The 22552-nt window shown below is 37.1% G+C and overlaps 1 protein-coding gene across 3 annotated transcripts in view; it reads left to right on the top strand.

Moving 5' to 3' along the window:
* The first annotated feature begins 5422 nt into the window (after positions 1-5422).
* The window catches only part of gc (GC vitamin D binding protein), a 32441-nt gene continuing 15311 nt past the window's right edge, over positions 5423-22552 (top strand). For 2 of the 3 annotated variants that reach the window (XM_073860290.1, XM_073860291.1), the window contains exons 1-5: positions 5423-5579; positions 5888-5963; positions 6202-6334; positions 10471-10682; positions 20447-20579. In XM_073860290.1, the coding sequence (XP_073716391.1) occupies positions 5516-5579; positions 5888-5963; positions 6202-6334; positions 10471-10682; positions 20447-20579 (618 nt within the window). In that variant the 5' untranslated portion in view covers positions 5423-5515. The remainder of the gene's footprint in view (positions 5580-5887; positions 5964-6201; positions 6335-10470; positions 10683-20446; positions 20580-22552) is intronic. The other variant, XM_073860292.1, reaches the window with a different exon arrangement.

Below are 22552 nucleotides of genomic sequence, written 5' to 3'. Positions count from 1 at the left end.
AGCCCAGGGGCCCCTTATGGTGTTAATGCGGCCCTGTGCGTGTCCAGATGTTTTCACGTAAGAGAGCGCAATAAAGAGTTCCGATGGGTTTGTGGTTACATGACGGAGTCCTTGAAGCTGTTTCCTTTGCATTGTTCCACTGACACGATTGTTCTGTGGAGTTGGTCAAAATTTGAAGAGTGCCATAAACTGTCCTAAGAGAGACGCGTCTACCTCTCTAACAAACGATGAGCTGTGAGAGATGTCCTTTTGACCTTTGATTCTTTATACAATAATCACTTCAGAAATTGTTTAAATTGCATTTATTAGGACACGTGGGATATTATAAAAATATAAAATTATAATGCTATTTTTTATATAATCTATTTTGGTTATGAAAAGTGAACAATGAACAGCATGAATAAGAGGCGCAATATGACATGGAGTGGGTCAGACATGATTTTGACCACTTCATGGGCTTGTTTTGTAGAAAGACTTTCTTTAAAGTGAATTTCGTTATGTATAAATTGTATATTAATTTTAATCAATGTTTAATCAAACAATTGCCTCAACTTAAAGGTGCTCTAAGCGAATTGATGCGTTTTAGACCATAAAACATTTTTTGTTACATACAGCAAACATCTCCTCACTATCTGCTTGCTTCCTGTCCGCTGATCAAACTGTAAAAAACGCGATCTCTGTAGACAGCACAGGCTTCGCAAACTGCAATAAAAGCACAGTGGCCAAACCTAGCACCACGAAACATAACAAAGTGTTCCAGCCAATAAACGACAAGAAGGATTTGGGGGTGGGGGTTAAGCGCGTTCATGAAAGCATGGAAGGAAGGGGGAGGAGGAGGAGTTAGCTACGCTCCGTTTGTTTGAAAGCACTTCAAACATCAACAAAAAGAAACATCAAACAGATTCGCTTCGAGCGCCTTTAATAAATAAGAAGCGAACCAAGAATGTCGGGTGTGGATTGAAGTGCACCCACTATATATATTTCCGCAGCCTACATCTTTCTGCGTTTAATGCATTTCTTGAATTAATGTCTCAATTACACAGTAGGCTTATAGAAAGTTATGATAGGCTATTTGTGGCTTAAAGGCAATAGGCTATATTGTATAAAGTGATAGCAATAAATCTGGCATGACTTATTGTGCTGAATTACAGAGCTGGCATATCAAACAACATCACTGTCAGACCAGATGCTTTCATTCTATTTTTTATACCCTGCTGTCATATTTGTTGTGTGTTTATGTTATTGAGAGGAAAGTGCTCAGCACATTTTTATAACATGGTGTTATTCAAAATACATTTTCCACTTGAATGCAAGAAAAGTTCTCAAAGTGATCATGGCTGAAAGCTGCTCGGGAATAACTTTTTTCATTAGAAACATACTGTAACGCAACATTCAAACTGCTTTATAATAGTAGAAAATAGTTTATTAACCTACTTATTTTGTAGTGTATATTTCATCTGCTGTCAAAACTGAGCTAAATACATAAGCCTATAGGATATGGTTACCGAGCCAGGAACATATAATTCACAAAAAGGCAACATTGTGATAAGGAAGATCAATTAGAGAGCATGTAGCTCTAACAAAGCAACCCCAACATAACACTCTATTCAGTGAACATTTAAAGTAATGACATGTTAACTGAACAAATATTTAGGCCCTGCAAGAGGCATGAGGTCAACCCCCACATACACAACATAACATAACGTTTAGCTTCTTTAAAAAAGCATCATAAAAAGCCTACATATAAAGAAAACCATGGCCTACCTTAAGGTGGAGTCTTGAAAAATAAATAATCCAGTGTTTCTGTCAGTTCTCTTTCGAAAGACAACAGAGTGAAATTGTTCAAGCGTTCAGTCATCATTGATGCTCTCAAGCAAGTGCTGATCCTGTGTGCAGGACGTCATGGGTGGTGTGATGATGGCCCTTAACAGACAGTTCATCCAGGTGAAAATATCAGCAGCGCAGGCATCAAACAATTCAATTAGTGAGGGAATTGTGTCTTTGTCGGCTTTGCCCTTGATGAATTGGGTAAAAAAGGCAAATTCTGCATTGCAAATTGTTATCCCATACAAACTGCTTGGAGATATTAGCAGTTCTTGTGTGCCAAAAGTGGTGGATCCTGGAATGAGGGCAGCTGAAGCTCGCATTATTCCGTAGGTGTCGTCTATAAATCGGCTCTTCAATTCAACCATCTGGTTATCCAGAATACAGTTCCAGAGTGCCCTCTGATTACCATTATTCTTGATAGTAGATGTTTTTCCAAATGTTTTGGTGACAATAGAATAGACTGACTAAACTTTGCAGGCATCTTTCACTCACGAGACATTATCACATCCCAGCATGCTATCTCGTATTTATCCATCAACTCCTCAGTCAGTCTGAACACTTTGGCAAGGGTGGCTTTCAGTGTTTCAATTAAGGAGATGCAGTCTGTCACGCAGATTGCTGGACTGTACAGCCCCTTTGTAGCAAAATCGTTGCACTGAAACAACTTGCAAAACACAACAAGCAGGAAAATTTACTTTTTGTTTGCATCTGTTGTAATAGGTTGCATCTAGTTTTGTCTGTCCGCCTTTCTCCGAATACTCAGCAAGAGTCTAAAGTAACACGTCTACCATTTCTAAGATGTTATGAACAGATCCTGATTTAGAGCTCCATCTGGTTTCACATGACCTTTCCAGTTCCTTGCATGGGCATTCTGGATGAATTTTCTTCGAAAGCTCCACAAACCAAGCGTGCCCCTGGTCCCCAGTGAAGAAGTTGTGTATTTGGTTCATAACAGTAAAAAAAGTACTGACGTGTCCAAATGATTCTGCAGGGCACAAAACACTAAATAGATTGAACGCCTCATCTGTGCCCAGACATGACCGATGCCCCATCAAAACAGAACCCGACACAGAGAGAAGGGTCCAAACCAAGTGGTTCTAGGATTTCAAGGATCCTCTGTGATATTTCTTGAGCAGACAGGTCAGCTTTGACAAAGCCTAGAGCTCGTTCTTTGATTGTCCCACTATGGATAAATCGAACACAGACAGCAACTAGCTCGAGTTTTGAAATATCTTTAAACTCATCTGCAAATATGGGCCTACGCTGTTCTTGCATCTCCGTTTTTATCTTTCTGAGTAGAAGTGAAGCGGCAGCCTCAAGCAGCTCGTCCTGAATGTGGCAGGACATGAGTGTAGCATTTTGTGGCAGTTCAACAAGTTTGTTTTTTAGTTTAGATCATACTTCAAATAGCTCCAAAAAATTTCTCTTGTTTAATGCTGCCCCTCTCAGGGGTATCTCCATTTTGGCACACTACATGACAACATCCAGCACAACTTTGACATGCTGTCGATTACGTTCAATGAACAAAAAGGAATCTCCGTGCATCTGATTTAATACAGTGCCGCTGCCTTGGTACACATGACTTTGTTTGTAGGAAAGTAATTTTACAAGTGCAGAAGAATGTAGCTTGCTTGCCTGATGCTTCTCACAGACCTGGCCAATACATTTTGTTTAGTAAACGTCGCCTCAGTGTGCTGTTCAGGAAAATGCCTACAGGCTTTACAAAAAAATCAAGTCTTTTGACTGGCTATATTCAATCGTGTTGAACATTTTATACCACTTGGCGTTGAAGCTTCGACATTTCCCATCAATTATGGTACTCGGGAATGCCTGTAGATGAGGTTGGGTAAGAGATTCTCCCAGTGCTGACAGATCCGGTGGTGCAATCAAGTGTAGCAGTGATTGTCGATTAGCCAAGGGAGTGTGCATACTGTAGGCAGATCTGCTTGCCGGTTAGCATAAGTGGAGGTCGTTGGTTCGGAGTTCATCTCCGCTCCATTCTCAGAGCCAGCGGTTGTTCCAGCGGTTGTACGATCCACAGACTGATACTCCAAATAATTATTGTTCTCAATACGATGTTTGGTTTATTAGTGAGAGTAACTTGTTTGGCTATACTAAAGAAAAATCAAGATACCATAACAGTGAATGTTAGACGCTTGTGGTTCGCCCCCTATTGCAATAGTGCTACGTTGATGTTGCATTGACCAATGAAAACATGTCACCAACACACTTAACTTTTTAAATAGTTATCAGGCTCTATTATAATTTTTTTATATATATATATTTGTTATATTTTGAATTAGCGCCCCTCGGATGAGCTGTCACAAGCAGCCACTGATTCAAACTATTCTAAACTATTCCCTTCTGTTTAGAGTTTTTTTTTGTCTAATCAGTAATTTATCTGTCAACTTGGATAATTTAGAATTTTTTCTGGTCTTGATGAAATCTATAACTGAGTATCATCTGAGTAGCAGTGAAAAATTATCCCATGTTTTGCCCCAATTTGTCCCATGCCCTCTAGCTCCAATATTGCCAAGGGGCAACAAATAAAATAAAAGATACAAAGGGACAAAGGACAGAACCTTGTGACAGTCCATAGTTTACTGCCCTTAATTTTCAGTTTAAACAAACACAAGGAGCACAATTGAGTGAACACAACTTTTTCTATATTTTAATTTCTTATTTTCATATCTCAGACAAAAACTGAATACTTGAAATGGGATGTAGTTTGCAAGTTCAATGGGATCTAGTTGCGGTTTCTTACTAAAAGGCTTAATAACAGCCTGTTTGAAGGATCTTGATGACATGACCTACAGTGAGTGAAGAGTTATCAAGAAAATTAAGTGAAAGCAGAGCTGGCAGCTTTTAGAGCCTTTTATAGCTGTACATAATGTTCTGTTCATCTACATGCCATTCTAAAGACCTCTAAATTACATTTCAATTTGTGCTCAGATTTATGAGTTTCTTAGAGTGTAAGTAACGCTATTGATAGACAATGGTGCAGTACTTTTCTCTCTTATCTTTTATACCGTAGTTTAATTGGTCCAATAGTATCTAACACTCTAAAAATGTCTGGTTTATTTTTAAGCCATGTTGGGTAAATATTGGACAGAACACACCGCTGGGTTAAAATTGATCAAATGCTGGAATGTTTTAACCCAACTGCTGGGTTATTATAACCCATGGTGGCATAACAACAACCCAACATGGGTTCATTTTTAATCCAGCATGGAGTCATTTTTAACCCAGCGGTATATTCTGTCCAATATTTACCCATAATGGGTTCAAAATAACCCATTTTTAGGGAGAATGTACTAGAGAATGCAATTTGTCATAGTGACAATTTTGTTTGTGTTTATGGGAGCACTGATCAGGAGAAACAGATCAGACAAGTTTTCTGTAAATCTGTCTAGTGGTTTGGATAATCGTTATAAGGTGTAGTAATATGGCCAACATTTTCAATATGCATTATGATTGCACTCTGATTAAACCACAATCCATTTACTGTAGCTTGCCAACTAATGACCAAAGACTAAAAGTCTTGTTTGCATTTGAACATTTACCCAACTGTCTGTTTTTGAGTTAATTTTTTACTATGTATACTAAGTGTTTTCTGAAAAGCTGCAACAGGAAGCCAGTTCCTAATTCAAGCTCATCTTGAAATTATCACTATAACTTGCGGGAAAATATGAGGAACCCAGCTCTCATTTTAATTTTTGTTTTAATAATACCAGCTTTAGTGGCTGAAACAGGTAGGAAGAACAGACATGAATAAATTTGGGATCTTTTTAATGCTTTATTCCCTCTGTGGTAAGGAAAATCAATTGTAATTTAACCCAACTATATCTTCTGATAATGTATGAGTGTATAATTTAGACAAAGTTTTGTAAGGATTTAGCCTAATAATGTTGAGTTTGGAAACTTCTAAAGCTGAAGAGTAGATAAATAGAGTTGCAATGTATGTCTGGATAAAAGCTAAGTACAATTATAATCCATTTAATTAATCCTATATAATTAATCTTTTTGAGTTGTGTAAATTGCTCTTTGTATAATGTTATAGCTACAGGCAAATACTATGAAAAAGAAAAGATCTGCAAAGAGCTCAAAGTCTTTGGAATTGAGAAATTCAGAGAAATGCAAGTACAGTATACATTTTTTTTTTCTTAACTATAATCCACAGATTTTTGCCAGTAGAGTCGAGTTTGAATTTTAGAATATTAGCGCAGCTTTGATCTTAACAGAAAAAAAGATCTTCAGATTAAGCTTTTCAGTTTTATTCACTATGAATTCACTGCATTTTGTCAGATCTAATTAGATACTTTGAACTGTGTTTGCATATCCACTTGTATAATGTCAATGTTGATTCTTCCTCAGGGTCACTGTCCTATACAGTCAAAAGTTCCCAAATAACAAATTTGAGGAGGTGAATTGTGTAGTGGATGACATGACCAAGCTGGCAGAAAAATGTTGCAAAGATGATGCCAGTCCTGACTGCTATGACAAAGGAGTAAGTGGTTAACCCATACAGTATATGTACAGTATGTGCAAACCTAAATATTTACTAAAACAGCAGAATGGAAACTTTTGGTTTTTTGTTACGTAATGCTGGTGAGGAAGACAATGAAGATGAAGATATATAAAAATAACAGATTTCTTAAACTAAAGACAATGACTATGAATAAACACACTAAAGCATCAGACAATAACGGACAAAGACTAAAGCAAACAACAGGGTATAAATAGACAATGATAATGAAGAAAATAGATGACATGTGAGGATAATTACACAACACAGTTCAGTTGAGGGAGTGGAGAGCATGATGGAAATTGAAGTCCGGTTGGGGATGACAGACAGTGGAACAGACGAGAATGTAACAGTACAGTGGTGTGGGGGGGGGCAGACAACGAGCAAACAGTCAATAAAACCAGGGGGGTGATGATGGAGGAAGAAGCCACGGAGGAGCCCGGAGCAGGAGGAGCCTGATGTTGGTCCAGAGACCGGCCAGGCTGAAGCCCCAAGGTGGAGTTGCCGGAGGGAGAAGCCAAGGTGGAGCTTTGGTGCTCAACACCCTAAGGATGAGCGATGGTGACGGGGACTCTGGATGAGGAAGGAAGGAGTCCAACAGAGCCAGTGGGATGGAGTAACGAGGGACGACGACTGACCAAGGTGGAGCCGGAGAGACGAGCCTGGCAGAGCTAGAGGGAAGACAGGCCACGGTGGATATGAAGGAGCTAGGACCCAAAATGAAGCTGATGGGTCGAAGAGCCAAGGAGGAGTCAGGGTCTCGGAGGATGGAGGTGAAGACTTGGGAAACTCCCCGAGACTGCTGACGGTCCACCGACCCTACATTACTGGAACTAGACATTCATACCTCATAGACATAATTAATGTCTAAAGGGGTTATTGAACACTTTGGTATATCGCTAAAAATATGTGCTGCTGTCTCACAATTACTTAAATGTGTCCCTGTCAACTCACACGCATGTGCTGTTGTCAGCACCATGTGCATGCGTTGTGATGCTTTCGTGAATGTGCTTCAGAGACTGACACTGAAGAAAACAAAATGTGGAATAAAGTTGCTCTTTTGTTTATTTTTTTGAGCACCAAAAGTATTCTCATTGCTTTATGAAATTAAGATTAAATTACTGTAGTCACATTGACACTTTTAACAATGTCTTTACTGCCTTTCTGGGCCTTGAATGTGGGAGTTCTGATTCGCATTCATGTGGAGTAGCCTTATTTTGCTCATAAAGGCAAATCGCATCTACAGTAGTACCTTAAATTCTCTGCAGATAGCTATATTGCTTCTTCCACTGAAGCAATAAGCCCCTGCAGATAAAGTTATTGACTTGCTGTGCATGTAATGAGTAATAGTAAGGGTCGGTTCATTTATGTAGTGGAGTACATATGAAGAGTTTGGTTCCAAAACGCAATAAATCCATTTTGACTAATTTGGGTAAAAATGTGTTTTCTATACCAAGAAAGTGAGAAGATGAAAACCACTATTTTCTGTTACAACCTTTCACATAACATCTTTAGGTTATAGTAACACTAAAAATTCAAATCCAAAATTAAAATCCTATAAATCTATTGAATCAATATATAAATGTGCATTCATCTTTGCCATGTTATATTCATTCAGTTGACTAGTGGTATACACTGATTAAAAATAAAGTGACTTCGAGAAAAATAATGTAAAGTTTTACATAAGATCCCCTGGGATAAAAGTGTTAGCATGACAGAAGCTTGATGCTGACGGGAGAACAAGCAGCAACCAGCATTTTTCGTGTAAATTATTCGTTTCTTTTCCGCCACAGAAAACCACCACAGGTATCAAGGCCATCAAAAAGTATTATTTCACGGGTTCACACTTACATATAAGTTAAAAGAATTAAATTAGTAAACGTATTTGGTGTGCTGTCCGGGGAGAGGGCTCTGAGCAGGGAATGAGCCTGAAACACAGAGTACCCCCCCCCCTTAAGGAAATAACTTGGTAAGTGAGAGGAGACGGGGTGGAGGAGGGATTCTGAAAGATGCGAAGGATTTTCAGTGAGTTCAACTGTGATTTATATATGGCTTGCTTTCGAGCTGATTGGGTGTATTGTTGATTACCGATTGAAAGCGGCTGGTGCCATTGACTACTGATTGAAAACAGCTGAAGTCACTTAGGTATTTTATTTGACATGTTCCTCCCGAACTTTGTTAATAAAACATCATTTTGTTTTTGTTTGTTTATCACAACGTCGTACAAAGTAGATGAGAAAAACTAGAATTCCGTGTGAATTCAACATGCCACCATTGTTGTTTACAATGCGTGGAATGGTGCATTGTGATTTGTTGAGTGGATTAATTGCATTCTGCAGAGAAGGAAGACTGGCGTTTATTGCGTTTTGGGAAAAAAGTGAGAAAAGATGACAGATTAGCACAGCGGATATTAGATTTTGCATAAAATTAAGAACTTACTTTTCAATACTGACCTAATACAATACTGATTTTTCCAGTAATTAATAAAAAAAGCCGTTTATTGCGTTTTGGAACCAAATTCTTCATAAATTCAATAAAAAATGTTGTTGAGTAGCGAGTAGAAGTTGCTTATTTGTTTGATGCTCAGTAGCCAAAACAATACTCAAGTACAGAATAAAGTGCATTTACTCCAATACTTCACACCTCTGATTTGACAATGATTTGTTTAAAATGTTTAAAATAAGATTTGTAAAAATGCTGTAAAAACACTGTAAAAATAAGATTTGTTAGTTAAACTTAAAAAAGTAAGTTACCTGGTTGTTATCCAACTTTAATTCAACGTAAAACATTATGTAAAAAAGTATCAACTAATAGTATTTCTAAGTTGATTTGACTCAACATTTTAATGCAATCAGGTAACTTACTTTTTAATATTACAGTGTAACATTACCAATGATTAATAAATGAAGATATGGTTAAAAAAAACTATATGTGATATTATTAGTTTGTTAATGCATTTACTAATATTAACAAGTAACCTTATTGTAGAGCATTACCTAAACTCTAACCAGAAAAATAAATAAAGGACTGTGATGTGCTGTACATCTACATATTAAATACAAAAATCAATTAATATTTATACTTGAAAAAAGTTTCCACCTCAATACCGAAGCATACTGTACTGTAGAATACAATGAACTATTAAACTGAAGATGCAGGTTTTGTTTTTGAAGACCTGAAAACCTCCCACATTACAAATGCAAATAAAACTCTTGTTTAATTTGTATTTTGTGATGATTACATGCTTGCTGGAGGCAACTCCAGAATAACTCTAGGAAAAGACTTTGTTTAGTTCAAGACAGAATCCTTTTTACACTTCAATGCAAATTAATTACAGCGTGTCTTACAGTAGTTGTGGGCGCCCATAGTCCTGTCACTGGTGCTTAATTCATCGTATTAGTTTCTTTTCCAGGGTACAGCTTAAAATCATGTCATTATAAAATAATCACTTCAGCAGAATATTTTCCTCTCCACTTGTAAATTGCTTGTGTTGCATTTGCAAATCTAAACACAATCTCAGTTTCAGCCGGCTGACAGCTTCAAACACAGACATTTTAAGTTTTACAGGAAGCCCATTTATCTGATTTATAACATGACAAAATATGTTTTTAGAATAGCTTAAATTTTTTATGTAATTAAATCATTACTGACAAATGTGCAAACAAACAAATGCTATAATTTACTCATGTACTAATTTGACTTGTCTAAATGTCTAAAAAGCATGCTTAATAGCTGTGGTCACCATTTGTTTTCTTCTAAGGAAAGTGATATGTGTGCATTCTGTTCAGTGAAGAAAGCCATACAGTTTTTCAAAAGACACGACGATGACAGAATTTTCATCTCTTTTTCTATATTTTATAACATTACTGGATCGTTGATGTTATTTTGTAGCTGTGTCTTTTCTGCCATTGAACAATGAATGGAACAACAAAAGGTTTTTTGCATAAGTAAAGTGAGTTTGTTATATCTGTAGTTTATACAGTAGTCCAGTCTACATTACATTATCGCTCAGCATTTAAGTGTTTACATTTTAACATATTATATAACATAAATCTACTATTGACATAATGCTAGACACCTTCCATAGCATAAAATGATTAAATGAAACCCTCTTCAAGGCTACAGAGATCTCAGAGAAGTCTTGTGGGAAGAACTCTCCGTACCCTAAACATCCAGGCATTGAACAGTGCTGCACACTTCAAGGTCAGGAGAAGAAACTTTGCCTGGCTTCACTACGGTATACTGCAGATGAGCTGCCATCCCTGCTGGAGCCTACAAATGAAGAGATCTGCACTCAGTACAACAAAGAGGGGAGTGATTATGCTATTAGGTGAGATTTTGTTTGTTATCGCCACGTAAATTATTATCATCGTCCTGGGTTGGCAAATGGTTTGGACACATTAGGTAATTTCGATTCACATTCAATTTAAATGCTATAGCATTTTCACTCTTGCAAAGCACCTTTTCAGTAATAACATATTAGTACAGGCAGAAAGTACACATTCAGTATAAAAGTTATTTTAACTTACTATTTTTAATCATGACTAGAGTTGTAGCTATAAATAAGTGAAAGGGCACCTATGGTCCGATTCACCTATTTAAATATCCTTTGGTGTGTAGGTGTGTATTAGTACATAACAATATGCAAAAGGTAAAAACCCCAAAGTAAACGATCACACGAGTTATAGCGAGTTATCGTCTCCAACGTAAATCTCTTCTCTTGAACTACAACCAACACACAGATTGTGAACAGTTTACTTCCTAGAATTGGTGATGTAGACAAAACCAACAGTGTCATAATTCCTTCTGCTTGGACTCTCAGCCTGTAGGTTAACTTCTATTATACAACAGTTCTTTCTGGTTCTCGAATCTGATTGGCTAAGAGGCGTGCAATATTTTACTGATAACGGCACAGTAACCGCTTCACCTTTCGTATCATTCCGCCACCTAGTGAATGGAGGTCCTCTAAACAGGCTCATCTCTGAATGAAAAAACTGCAGGCACACACGGACACACACAACCGCGTTGTTTTGAATCACTCTCCGTGTGTTTCATTAGTTCACTAGCTCATAAATCAGTCTGTGAATCCCCAATCGGAAGTTATTATTCCGTCAAAGATCAGCGCTCTTGGATGTTACGTTAAAGTTAATGGGAGTAATGTCTTGTCACATCGTGTGGACGATTAACATTTGGATAGAGGAATGTAAACACTCATTTTTTTCTGGAGCTATATCTCTTATCAGAATGCGAAAAAACACCGTGGAACTGCAGGTAAGCACCGCAGCTTTTAAATGTGGACATTGATCATTTATGTAATCGCGATGTGACTATTAAAACATGTTATGAGATATCGCCACTGATATATTTATAAGCAGCATGCAAAAACATCTCTCTGACACTTATAAAAAACAGTTTTATATAGTACTGACAAGAACGAAGTCTAATAATAACCGAGTGCTCGTATCGCGTTAATATGAAATGGTAAACCAATAGTAACATTTATATAAGTATAGTTTTATTAACTTTTACCTCGCGCCAAAACAATAACAACACAAAATAAACTAAATATGAATAAGAAAACAAGTAATAGTTTTACCATGACACCAAATACTGCTGATTTGATCTCATTTTGACCATCAAAAACAAACAAGACCAACATGAGAGCCAGGGAATCCCTGTCAGAGATGTAGCCCAGAGAGGGTGGTGGTCAGCGGGGCGAGTGAACACTGACGTCCGATCATGCTTTGGTTCTCACTAAGCAAACTTTCAAACAGGCGCTATCTTTACTAATCGACTGTAGATTTGAATATAATATATATTCTCGACTGAACTAATCTTAAAACTACACTTTGTGACCAAGAAACGTTAATATAAAGAAACGCCTATCTGTCCATTGAGTTATTATGAGATTCAAAGCAGCCGAAAGTGTTACCTGTCATTCTGGCCGCCCTCAAATCCGTGGCGGAAGAAGTAGTTCTCAAACAAAGAGGCTTTTAAAATAACTCCGTTGTTGTTTTCTAGTTTTCGTTTTTCAAACGTGTGCCGTCGAACTGTTGTATAAAAGCAATATCGCTCGAGTAGGAGTGTGATATAGCTCTATATCATCACGGCTGTGATTGCCTCCGGCACTCGGCCTACGGCCTCGTGCCTCTGGCCTAATCACAGCCGTGATGATATAGAGCTATATCACACTCCTACTCGAGCGATATTGCTTAATCAGCATTGCATTGTGAGCGAATCTTTCAAACATGGTAAGGAGCTTCACATTCACATTTTCTGCTGATGTCAGAGGTATCCAGGTCAGTCACAACCTACAGATAAACTGGCCATATAGGGACACAGAGCTTTTAAAATCCATGAGTTTTGTACAAAATACATGCATTTCAGAAAGAGAGTGAAATCTGGAGCTACAAAAATGTACAGTATGTGGAAAATAATGTTTTTTAACCATAAACCACGCGAACACTTTGTATTATACAGTACCAAATACACAAAATAACATATTTTAGCAATGAAATATAGGAAATAATCAATAAGTTAAAATAATTTATCTCAATTTTTTAATTACATCAACTCATCTAGTCAAGATGACTTGTAAATCCAAGTTGATTATACTTTAAATTTAAGGCAACCAGGATTTTTTTTACATTGTTTGTACCTAAAGCGCACATGCATGAGGGTGTGTTCATTGGTACTTCAAGGTATATATCAGTACATATTAGGACGTTGGAAAAAATGAGGACCCGTTAAAATGGTATGCCGTCCCAGTGACAGCTGTTTTACTTTATTTTCTGACAGTGCATTGAAATGGGCCAACAAAGAGGAAATGATTAAAAAAAACAGTGGATGAATACTGTTTGTAGAAGCTTACTGAGTTGCAAGATTAAACAGAATGCAGGCAGCCAGGCAGGTAGTTTAGCTGGTAGATAAATAACAAAAAGGAAGTCCACTTCATATTATTGCCATTGCTTCAAGAACATGTTACACAGTAACGTGTATAGAGGGCTAATTTAATTCAGTATAAACACAAAATGGAATGGACTTCTTCGACTAAAAAATATTTGCTTAAGATACTTTATTATGTTTGTTATGAGAACATTTTTAATTTTTACATTTTTACCGTGCAGTCATGAAATAAACTCTGAAACACAACCTACCACTTTAACTTCCTTTAAATAGTATAAGCTGTATAGGCATTTTGGCTTTACCTTTGTACATGATTATATCTTTTTATTCTTTTAAGCATTTATACCTTGCCTTTCCTGAGTATACACACAAAATCCATGTTCTCATTTCACATCAACATCTGTCTATGCATTTCTTAATTTTAAGATTCAGCATTTCCTTATGAATATTGCAATTAGTTTCAAGTACACAATTTACATTACCTAAGGAAAAATCACAGAGTATTTACTTCCTCTGAATAGCTATGATTTTGTCAAATCTGTTCACCCAGGTAGAGCTTGATTAGAGGAAGGACAACTTTTTTTACGTCACACTAATTAATTGTGATTAAAAAAATGTTAGTGCCATGCTTTTAAATAGCACTTTGATGTGTTTTCAGCTAAAGCTTTTTATTTATCTATTGCTTTTTCTTCAACATATTAGTAGTGGACGATTGTGACCCTGTCTCAAAATCTCAAAATCTAATTCTAAAATAACGAGCATCAAACCTTGATTTCAACCTATTCATTTCAACAATTGGAATATGTTTTCATGGACATGTTATTCAGGCAGTGTTTTTTCACACTTTTCTACAAGCTGTTTCTCAGTTTTTGCTGTCTACCAAACCCATAATGTACAAAAGATTGTTCCCTTTCAGTCGGTCACTACGACGTCACGTCGTGACCGACGAATTGGGACGTGACGTCTCCGTTCCCTCCTTCAGGGAACGAGGGTTACATCCGTAACCGAGACGTTTTATATGATATGATATGAATGATATGGTCTGTCATTAACCTTCATCTCTCATTGGCTATAGTAAGTACTGTCGTATATTTAAAATATGTTTGAGATGATCGGGGTGGCCCTGATTTGCGTGCAAGCAGATTCAGAGGTGTAAGATTTGATCTGTAAATGTCATGCATTACATGATACAATGACCTGAACATCAGAACCGATCAAGGTCCAATTCAGTGCAAAAATCCTGGGACATCAGATGCCCAGTTTCCACAAGTTGGAACTATTCTTCATGAATTGTCTGTAACACATCGCCCATTTACCAATGTACCATAAGCAGATAGTACATCAATTAGTCTATCAGTCCACTGCAGCACACATGGCACACAGAGAAAACATCACTTTAGTGACAACCCTGCCACAGGCAACTAAACATACTAATGCACTTACTAGCATACAAAAAGACAAAGTGCTGATTTGCCAAATAACAGATGAATATAGAGTGCATTTAACACAGGCTTTGCATGTTGTCTTTGTATTGTAACTTGGTGTACACAATAATGACGAGGCTCACGGATGAACTGGATAAATAAACCAATTACTGATAAAAAAAAACCGTTAAGTGTCCACTTGCGCCGAGCGTGCAGAGCGTAGAATAGATTTTCCATTCATATGGAAGTTGAGCTTCACGCTCAGGTGCTGAGAGCGGCCAAGAGCCATTTACTTTAAATGTGTGATTTATTTAGGGCTGTCTTGAACATTTGCTGAATTGTTCAGTCGTTTTGAACTTTAGGTGGCAGATAGCACCAATAAAATGTGTAGTTTGTGAACTGCGTTTAGAAAAAGAATTGAAAAACGCAATCATGGTGGAAACGTTATTTTCGAAGGCGTGCTATACATTAAATGTACTAACATGGCCCAAAGCGAAAGTGTTTAAGCATTGCACTGAGCAGCGTAAAGATTCAAAAGTGCCGCGCCTAATTACTGTAAACACACCGTAGGCATGCAACAAAATATAAATTGCGGCTTACTTGACCGTGTTTTTCCAAACCCACAGCACACTTGAAGACAGGTTATGTTAATTCCTACTACTGAAGGTTAATTCCTATACAGTCTTGTTGTACTCTTACATCAATTTAGACCATACATGGGCAATATAAGGCCCGGGGACCGGATCCGGCCCGCATAGTGCTTCAATCCGGCCCCCGCGATGCACTCACAATTTGTATGAAACTGTCATGGTTGCAGTGTTTCCCATACATTGATTTATCTGTGGCCGGCCGCAAAGAGCTGGTTGGATTAAACAAAGAGTTACTGGGTCGTGGGTCATTACTGTTTAGTCACTATTTTATAGACAACAGAACAGATAATATGTAAAAATAGCATTCGGTTGTGTTAAAATGCAATATAATGTGACAGATGAAAGAGTAAAACACGACCCAGTGACGTCACATATATGCTAATTGGCGTGTGACGTCATCACCGCCACAGTATCTCAAAATCCTGTGGGAAACACTGCCTGGTGGTTAATACAAAATAATAAAAAAAGAAATAATAATAATAAATTATTTTCTCATGTCTTGTGTGTTCGTATGTTGTGTGTGTGTTATGATTGTTTGCACGTGGGCATATCACTGTAGTATGAATGACAGTTGAACAATATGCAGGGTAGGAAATTAATCCTTGAAAGTAAATCCAGTTATTCTAATGTTAGAGTAGCCTAGGTCAGACAGGCCTAGCAAAAATAAAGATCAGGCCTTGAAATAGGCTGATAAAGTCAAAGTAACTGTAGAGCAGCCTTATACATATTTGCATTGAATTATTTTTTACCATTTAATCATATAATTATGTTTAATTGCAATTTTCCCAAGTGTGGCCCTCCGCTTACTTTGCCAAACTGTTGCCCACCTCTGATTTAGACTGTTAATAACAGCAAATTCATCTTTCAGACCTATAGCTAACATACAATACCCACTCCTTCTGTGACATGTTTTTTTTTAATATAAAATCAAGCCATTTAATGTTTGTTTCCTCTAAGGCTTAGCCTAGGAAAACCCAGACAACTTATGGCAAATTTAGATTTGCTCTGCAAGTACTGTAGTCTGGCAAAGAGGCCATTCAAGCCTATTTCTAATGATGAGAAATCACGGCACCAATCAGAAACGTTGGGGCTGGCTTTACACGATGACGACAGTGCAGCGACGGTGAAGCAGATTTTGTACGTTACAAAGATAGATGCTGCCGAATCAGCTATCGCGTTTGTTTTAAGCTATTTAAACTTTTCCTTTTCGTTAAAAAAAGATGTTATCCCTGTCTTACTGACTGGATCCGGCAAAAGTCTGATATAGCTATGCATACGTCATCTCCGTCATCGATATGATTTGTTTTAGGTCTATCTAATTGGACAAAGAGACATTTGAGAGAAATCCATTGGTGATGCCCCTTTGGAAATGTTTGTCTATGAAGCTTTGCCAGACCATAACTCCGTTACTACTGAGAATAGCGGGCGGCAGTGGCTCAGTGGTTCATGTAGATTGTCTACAAACCGGAAGGTTGGTGGTTCAATCCCCGGCTCCACCGGACCAAGTGTTGAGGTGTCCTTGAGCAAGACACCTAACCCCAGCTGCTCCCGACGAGCTGGATGGCCCCTTGCATGGCTGACACCGCCGTCGGTGTATGAATGTGTGAGTGAATGGGTGAATGTGAGGCAAAACTTGTAAAGCACTTTGGATGGCCATAGGTCTGTTAAAAGCGCTATATAAATGCAGTCCATTTACCAATAGTTGGTTTTAACCAGGCTATCTAAGGCTGGGATTCGGTGCAACAACGCCTTGTAGCCTTTACAACCAAACATGGAGCAAGTTGCATGCCATGATCACTTCATTGTCCAACGTTTGCTAAAAGGAAATGTACCTTCGCTAGCTAGCTGCACTACCTGTGTACAAAATGAAGAAAATAAGGGGCAATCAACAGTCACATAAGGAGACTCCATATATGGCGCAAAGGTGGTCTTATTTAAAGAAATACCTACAGTATATTGCCAAAAATTTTGGGACACCTGCCCTTATATGCACATGAACCCGAATGACAACGCATTCTTAATCCATAGGGTTTAATAAGTAGTTGGCCCACCCTTTGCAGGTATAACAGCTTCAACTCTTCTTGAAAGACTTTTCACAAGATTTAAGAGTGTGTTTATGGGAATTTTTGACCATTCTTCTGAAAGCACATTTGTAAGGTCAGACAATAATGTTGGATGAAAAGGCCTTGCTCGTAGTCTTTCGCTCTAATTCAGGAATCTGGGTCAGGTCAAGTACCTCCACACCAAACTCGCTCATCCATATATTTATGGACCTTGCTTTGTGCACTGGTGCACAATCATGCTAGAACAGAAAGGGGCCATCCCCAAACTGTTCCCACAAAGTTGATATTGTGCATGAAATTGTTCAAAATGTCTTGGTATGACGAAGCATTGAGTTCCTTTTACTGAAAGTAAATGATTTGGAGGGGTGTCCCAAAACCTTTGGCAATATAGTGTACCATATTTTTCGGTCACGTTTTTTTCATAACTTGGCTGGTGCTGCATCTTACAGTCCGGTGAGCCTTGTATGTCAGTATGAATTCATTTTGACATTTATGAGGCAAGAGACAACATTACCGTCTACAGCCGCGAGAGTCTGCCATATGCTGCTTCTGTATTTATGTAATTCAATGGTTTCAGTAATGTGGAATGACGAGCCTGCGAACTTCACGCTAGTTGGCTTGTTCGGTTAATTTAGCCTATTTAACCTGTAATTCAATGGTTTCAGTAATGTGGAATTACGAGCCTGAGAACTTCACGCTAGTTGGCTTGTTCGGTTAATTTAGCCTATTTAACCTTCCATGTAATTTCTGTATGCTATGGTTTATCGTTTAAATAACTGATAACATTACTTTAACGTACAGACACCTATTCAGCCTGCTGTTCTGTCTGCTATTGTTTAGTTGAATAACTTGCTTTCCAGATTAAATGTGTGTTCTTCTGCTTGGATTTTGTGAAATAATTTTCTAAATAAATGCGACATATAGTCCACTGCGACTTATATATGTGTTAATTCGTCTTAACTCTTTTGCCACCATTGACGAGTTAACTCATCAAGAAAAACGTTTCCCTGCCAATGTCGAGTATTTCCGGCTTTCCACAATACCGCTATAATCCACCAGGTGGCGCCCTACCGCAACTTTTAAAACTCAGAAGTATTGCCCTACAGCAAGTGGCTGCATGTCTGTATCTGTTTTAAAGATCGCTCTGAATGGGATCTCTATGAAAAGTCCGTCACAAAAGTGGAATTATCTCTGCTTTTTGCTCAAAATGTGGTGTTTTTGCAGAAACCTACCCATATTCAAAAGCTGATTACAAAAGAACTACTAAAGGTAGGATGAAACGTTTTTTTTTTTTTTTTTGAAGCAGAGAGTCTGTTCTTTCATTTGATATATTGTATGTTTATATATTTAAAGAACAACATTTTCTGGAAGGCATTAAACTTTTGTGAAAATTATGAAAAACGCTGGCACTGGCTGGCAACTTTTTTTTTTTAAACGCTGGCAGCGAAAGAGTTAATGACGCATTTTTGAATGATGCAGCTTATACTCCTGAGTGGCTTATAGTCCGGAAAATACAATATGTAGAAACCGGAGGCAATATGAAACAGGTTTGACACAGTTTCGCACTAAGACGGACTGCATGTTTTATTTTTTTTAGCTCTATAGTTGCCAGACACAGGAATATTATAACTAAATGTATATTGTGAAGCTAAAAATGTAAAAATTGTCCACTTAATGTCCCCTATTATACTAAACTTATTCTCCAGTGAGCTTTTTCTATGCACTGGTTTCATTAGATATACAGTAGTAACCAAAGTTGTTATGAAAAAGCTGAAATTAATGTGACCCTGCCTATGAAAATCCAGATTTTCGTTTTTGTGACAAGCAAATTCTGTGAAAATAAAACCTTGATATCTTTTATTGACTGAGTAAGGCCATGTCAATGATTGAAATCATACAAAAATAATAATTATAGTTGAATTCATTTGATGCTTGTCTCATAATTAGATTATTAGACTTCAACCTATTTTTCCCAGGCAGGGTCAAAGTTTTTTAATAGGTTTTTATGTGTGTGCTGGTTATCAAGCGATTACTAAAAAAAAGAGGGTTTGATAAATGAGAACTTTAATGTGCTAATTCTAATCTTTCAAAAATATTGCGTGGCACTTTTGGTGAGTTTATTTCTGATTTGCCTATGATTGCCTAACTGTCCTCTTTCTCTGCTGTTTTACTGCTTGTTCATTTGAACATGGCACCGTATTTGACTGTTTGTAATTTACCCATAAAGCTTAACACCATATTACATTATTGAACATGATTTGGCAAATCTTATTATTTTTATTTCGCAAGAAAGACACTTCTGCTTAATGGACAGGTGCATGTGATAATTGCATGTTGGGCCATTTTTGCCTCAGGAGAGTTGGCTTCTTGGCTTCTATTCAAAGTCAATTTAAGTAATAACACAATCATTTCTTTTGGCTTAAATGGCACTTGGAGGGCCGCTGTTCTAAAATAAATAAATAAACCTTGCACCTCTATTAGTATGTTAATTGCTTTTTTGACTCTATAGTCTCTGCTGATTGTGGTTGCATTAGTTGTGCGAAAAAGTAAGTGCCTGTTGTGCGACACATACTAGATTTCTTATGCCGAATAATTGTATACATCAAAAGGTGCTTTAGGAGATGTGAATAAAATCAATGAAAACATTATGCTGCAAATGGCTTCTTGGCTGAAACAGTAGTTCTGCCTTATAGGATCCTGCCATTAAAATGTTTTATTAAAAAGACTCTTCACATGTTTTCCAACAGCTCCTCAATGCTCTTCTACATAATGCACCTACCTGTAATCTTATGTAGTCATCATCCTGTTCTGAAATAATCCTTGTAAGCATAATGACTTTTCTTTCCAATGAAAGATTTTGGTAACAACGCATCCTCATCCAAGTGCAAACATACGGTTTATTTGCTGGTTTGATTAAATCTATGAACCCTTTTGGTAGCTGATTTCTCATTAGAAATTACAGCAAAATATGCTATGCCCTTTATGACTTATGTCTCAAAGAGCTTTGATTTGCCCTATTTGCGTCATATGTCATTAAATTCTCTCCCTTAGGTACGTGTATGAGTTTGCCCGGAGACACAGGAACATCCCAGCAGGCTTTGTGCTTAATGCTACACAAACCCATATGAGAATGGTCGAGAGGTGTTGCCACCCTGCTGCCAAAATCTCTTGTTTCTTCCAAGAGGTATTTTGAAGCACACATTTCTGATTACATTCATTGGCAACCAAAGAGTACAATGATGTCTGTGAGGGGGTAGTTAGATGAATATATTATTTAATGCTGATTACACCTGAGCTAAAAAAGTAATACGTATCACCTTATCATTTGCAATCATACATACACACAGCAAAACTACATATCATTCTAACGATAATAGTTGTTATTAAGATAAAAGCATTGATTGGGACTACATTATTATCAGATGTTACAACTGATACTGGCACTAAAATGACAGGGAACGGTAAGTCTCAGACTCGGGTGAAACGCCCTGAGGCATAATGCACACACTTGAAGTACTTCATCTGTCTGGGAAGCTCTGATATGAAAGGCTAACTTTATTAAGGTCTGCTATTATTGCCATTAAATATTTGAAGATATTCAGAATCTAATTTGAGCCTGTTAAGTTAAACCTCTATGAGCAAAACTATATATTTCTATTAGTTTTCCGATTATGTTCTAAAATAACCAGTATTAATTACTTTTAGACAAACAGAAAGTCTGCATGGTCTATATAGTTTGGTTCCAAAACTCAATAAATCCATTTTGACTAATTCGGGTAAAAATGTTTTCTATACGTGACAAGATGAAAACCACTATTTTCTGTTACAAACTTTCACATAGCGTCTTTAGTTATAATAACAATTAAAAATTCAAATCCATCATTTGATTTTCAAAGATTTATTATAAAAACTGATTATTTAAGTTTTTGTTTTAGCAAAGTTTTAATGTCCATCCAAATTTATTTTTCACTCTTTTTATTAAGATACAAACAGAAAATGGAGGAAATATGTACACAAAATTAAAAACAAAACAATTTTCAGAACTAAATGTCTTCTTCAGGCATCAGTATTTAGTGTAACCTCTCTTGGCACGAAACACAACTTGAGCTTTTTTGAGAAAATTGAAGTCCTGAAGTCATTACATTAGAAATTAGAAATTAGGATTTAATTTCATTTACAGATCCTGCAGCTGCCTGCTATTGCTCAAGTGGAAGAGGAGTTTACCCTAAATACTTGACACTTCAGCTTAAACTTTTATACAGTTTTTAGTACTACATACACATTTCCTGTATTTTCTGGTTGTATTCTAATAAAGAGACTGAGAAATAATTATATATGATCACTAAACAATTGCAAAAACTAATGGTAGCATGGTGGGCTAAGACTTTTGCACAGTACTGTATATATATAGGAACAATGGTCTGAGGGTTATGTAAAATGCAAATAAGAGATGTTTGGCTGTGTTGTCCAGAATGAAAATAAGCAGTGTGTTGTTGTAATTATTTAGCGTGCTTCTTCTGAACCATTTAGAAGATATATATTAACTCACTAAACCTTACATTCTCCATAGTTCTTTGTTAAGAAATCATACACTATTACTCTGCCATGTCTGTGAATACACAGCTTTCAAGCGCACATCCTCTTTCAGGCATTTGCAACATCCCTAGTCGATTTAAACCTCTTTATTATTGCCTTGATTGTAGAAGTTTTTATTTCTAAACTATTTCCTTAAGTCACTTTCTGTTTTGTGTAGCTCAACATTCTTTTGCTGCACATCAGTATTTGGTTCCTGTCTATTGTGATAAATGATTAAGGGGCTTTGTGTTACTTCTTATTTAGTAAATGTGGAAGTTATGATGAGAAACATCCTGGATTTATTTACACAGCTTTCTTTGCACATATTTAGCAAGGGGCAATATTTTTGTCCACAACTGTATGCCAATCTTTTTCTTTAACAATGTCCAATTCCAAATCAAATAGGCCACTATTTTAGATTATGAGATATATACATTAGCACTTTGTTCCTGCAGAACAAAATGATTCTCTTTGTTTCTATTGTTCCGTGTACTGTCTGAATGTAATTAAACACAAGTATACCCACCAAATAGAGTGCTGTGCCAGACTATAATGAGACTGAAAACCACTATTATGAGGTTT

Source organism: Misgurnus anguillicaudatus, chromosome 22, assembly GCF_027580225.2.
Source record: "Misgurnus anguillicaudatus chromosome 22, ASM2758022v2, whole genome shotgun sequence".
In the NCBI taxonomy this organism is placed as follows: domain Eukaryota; kingdom Metazoa; phylum Chordata; class Actinopteri; order Cypriniformes; family Cobitidae; genus Misgurnus; species Misgurnus anguillicaudatus.
This window is presented reverse-complemented; position numbering and strand designations above follow the sequence as displayed.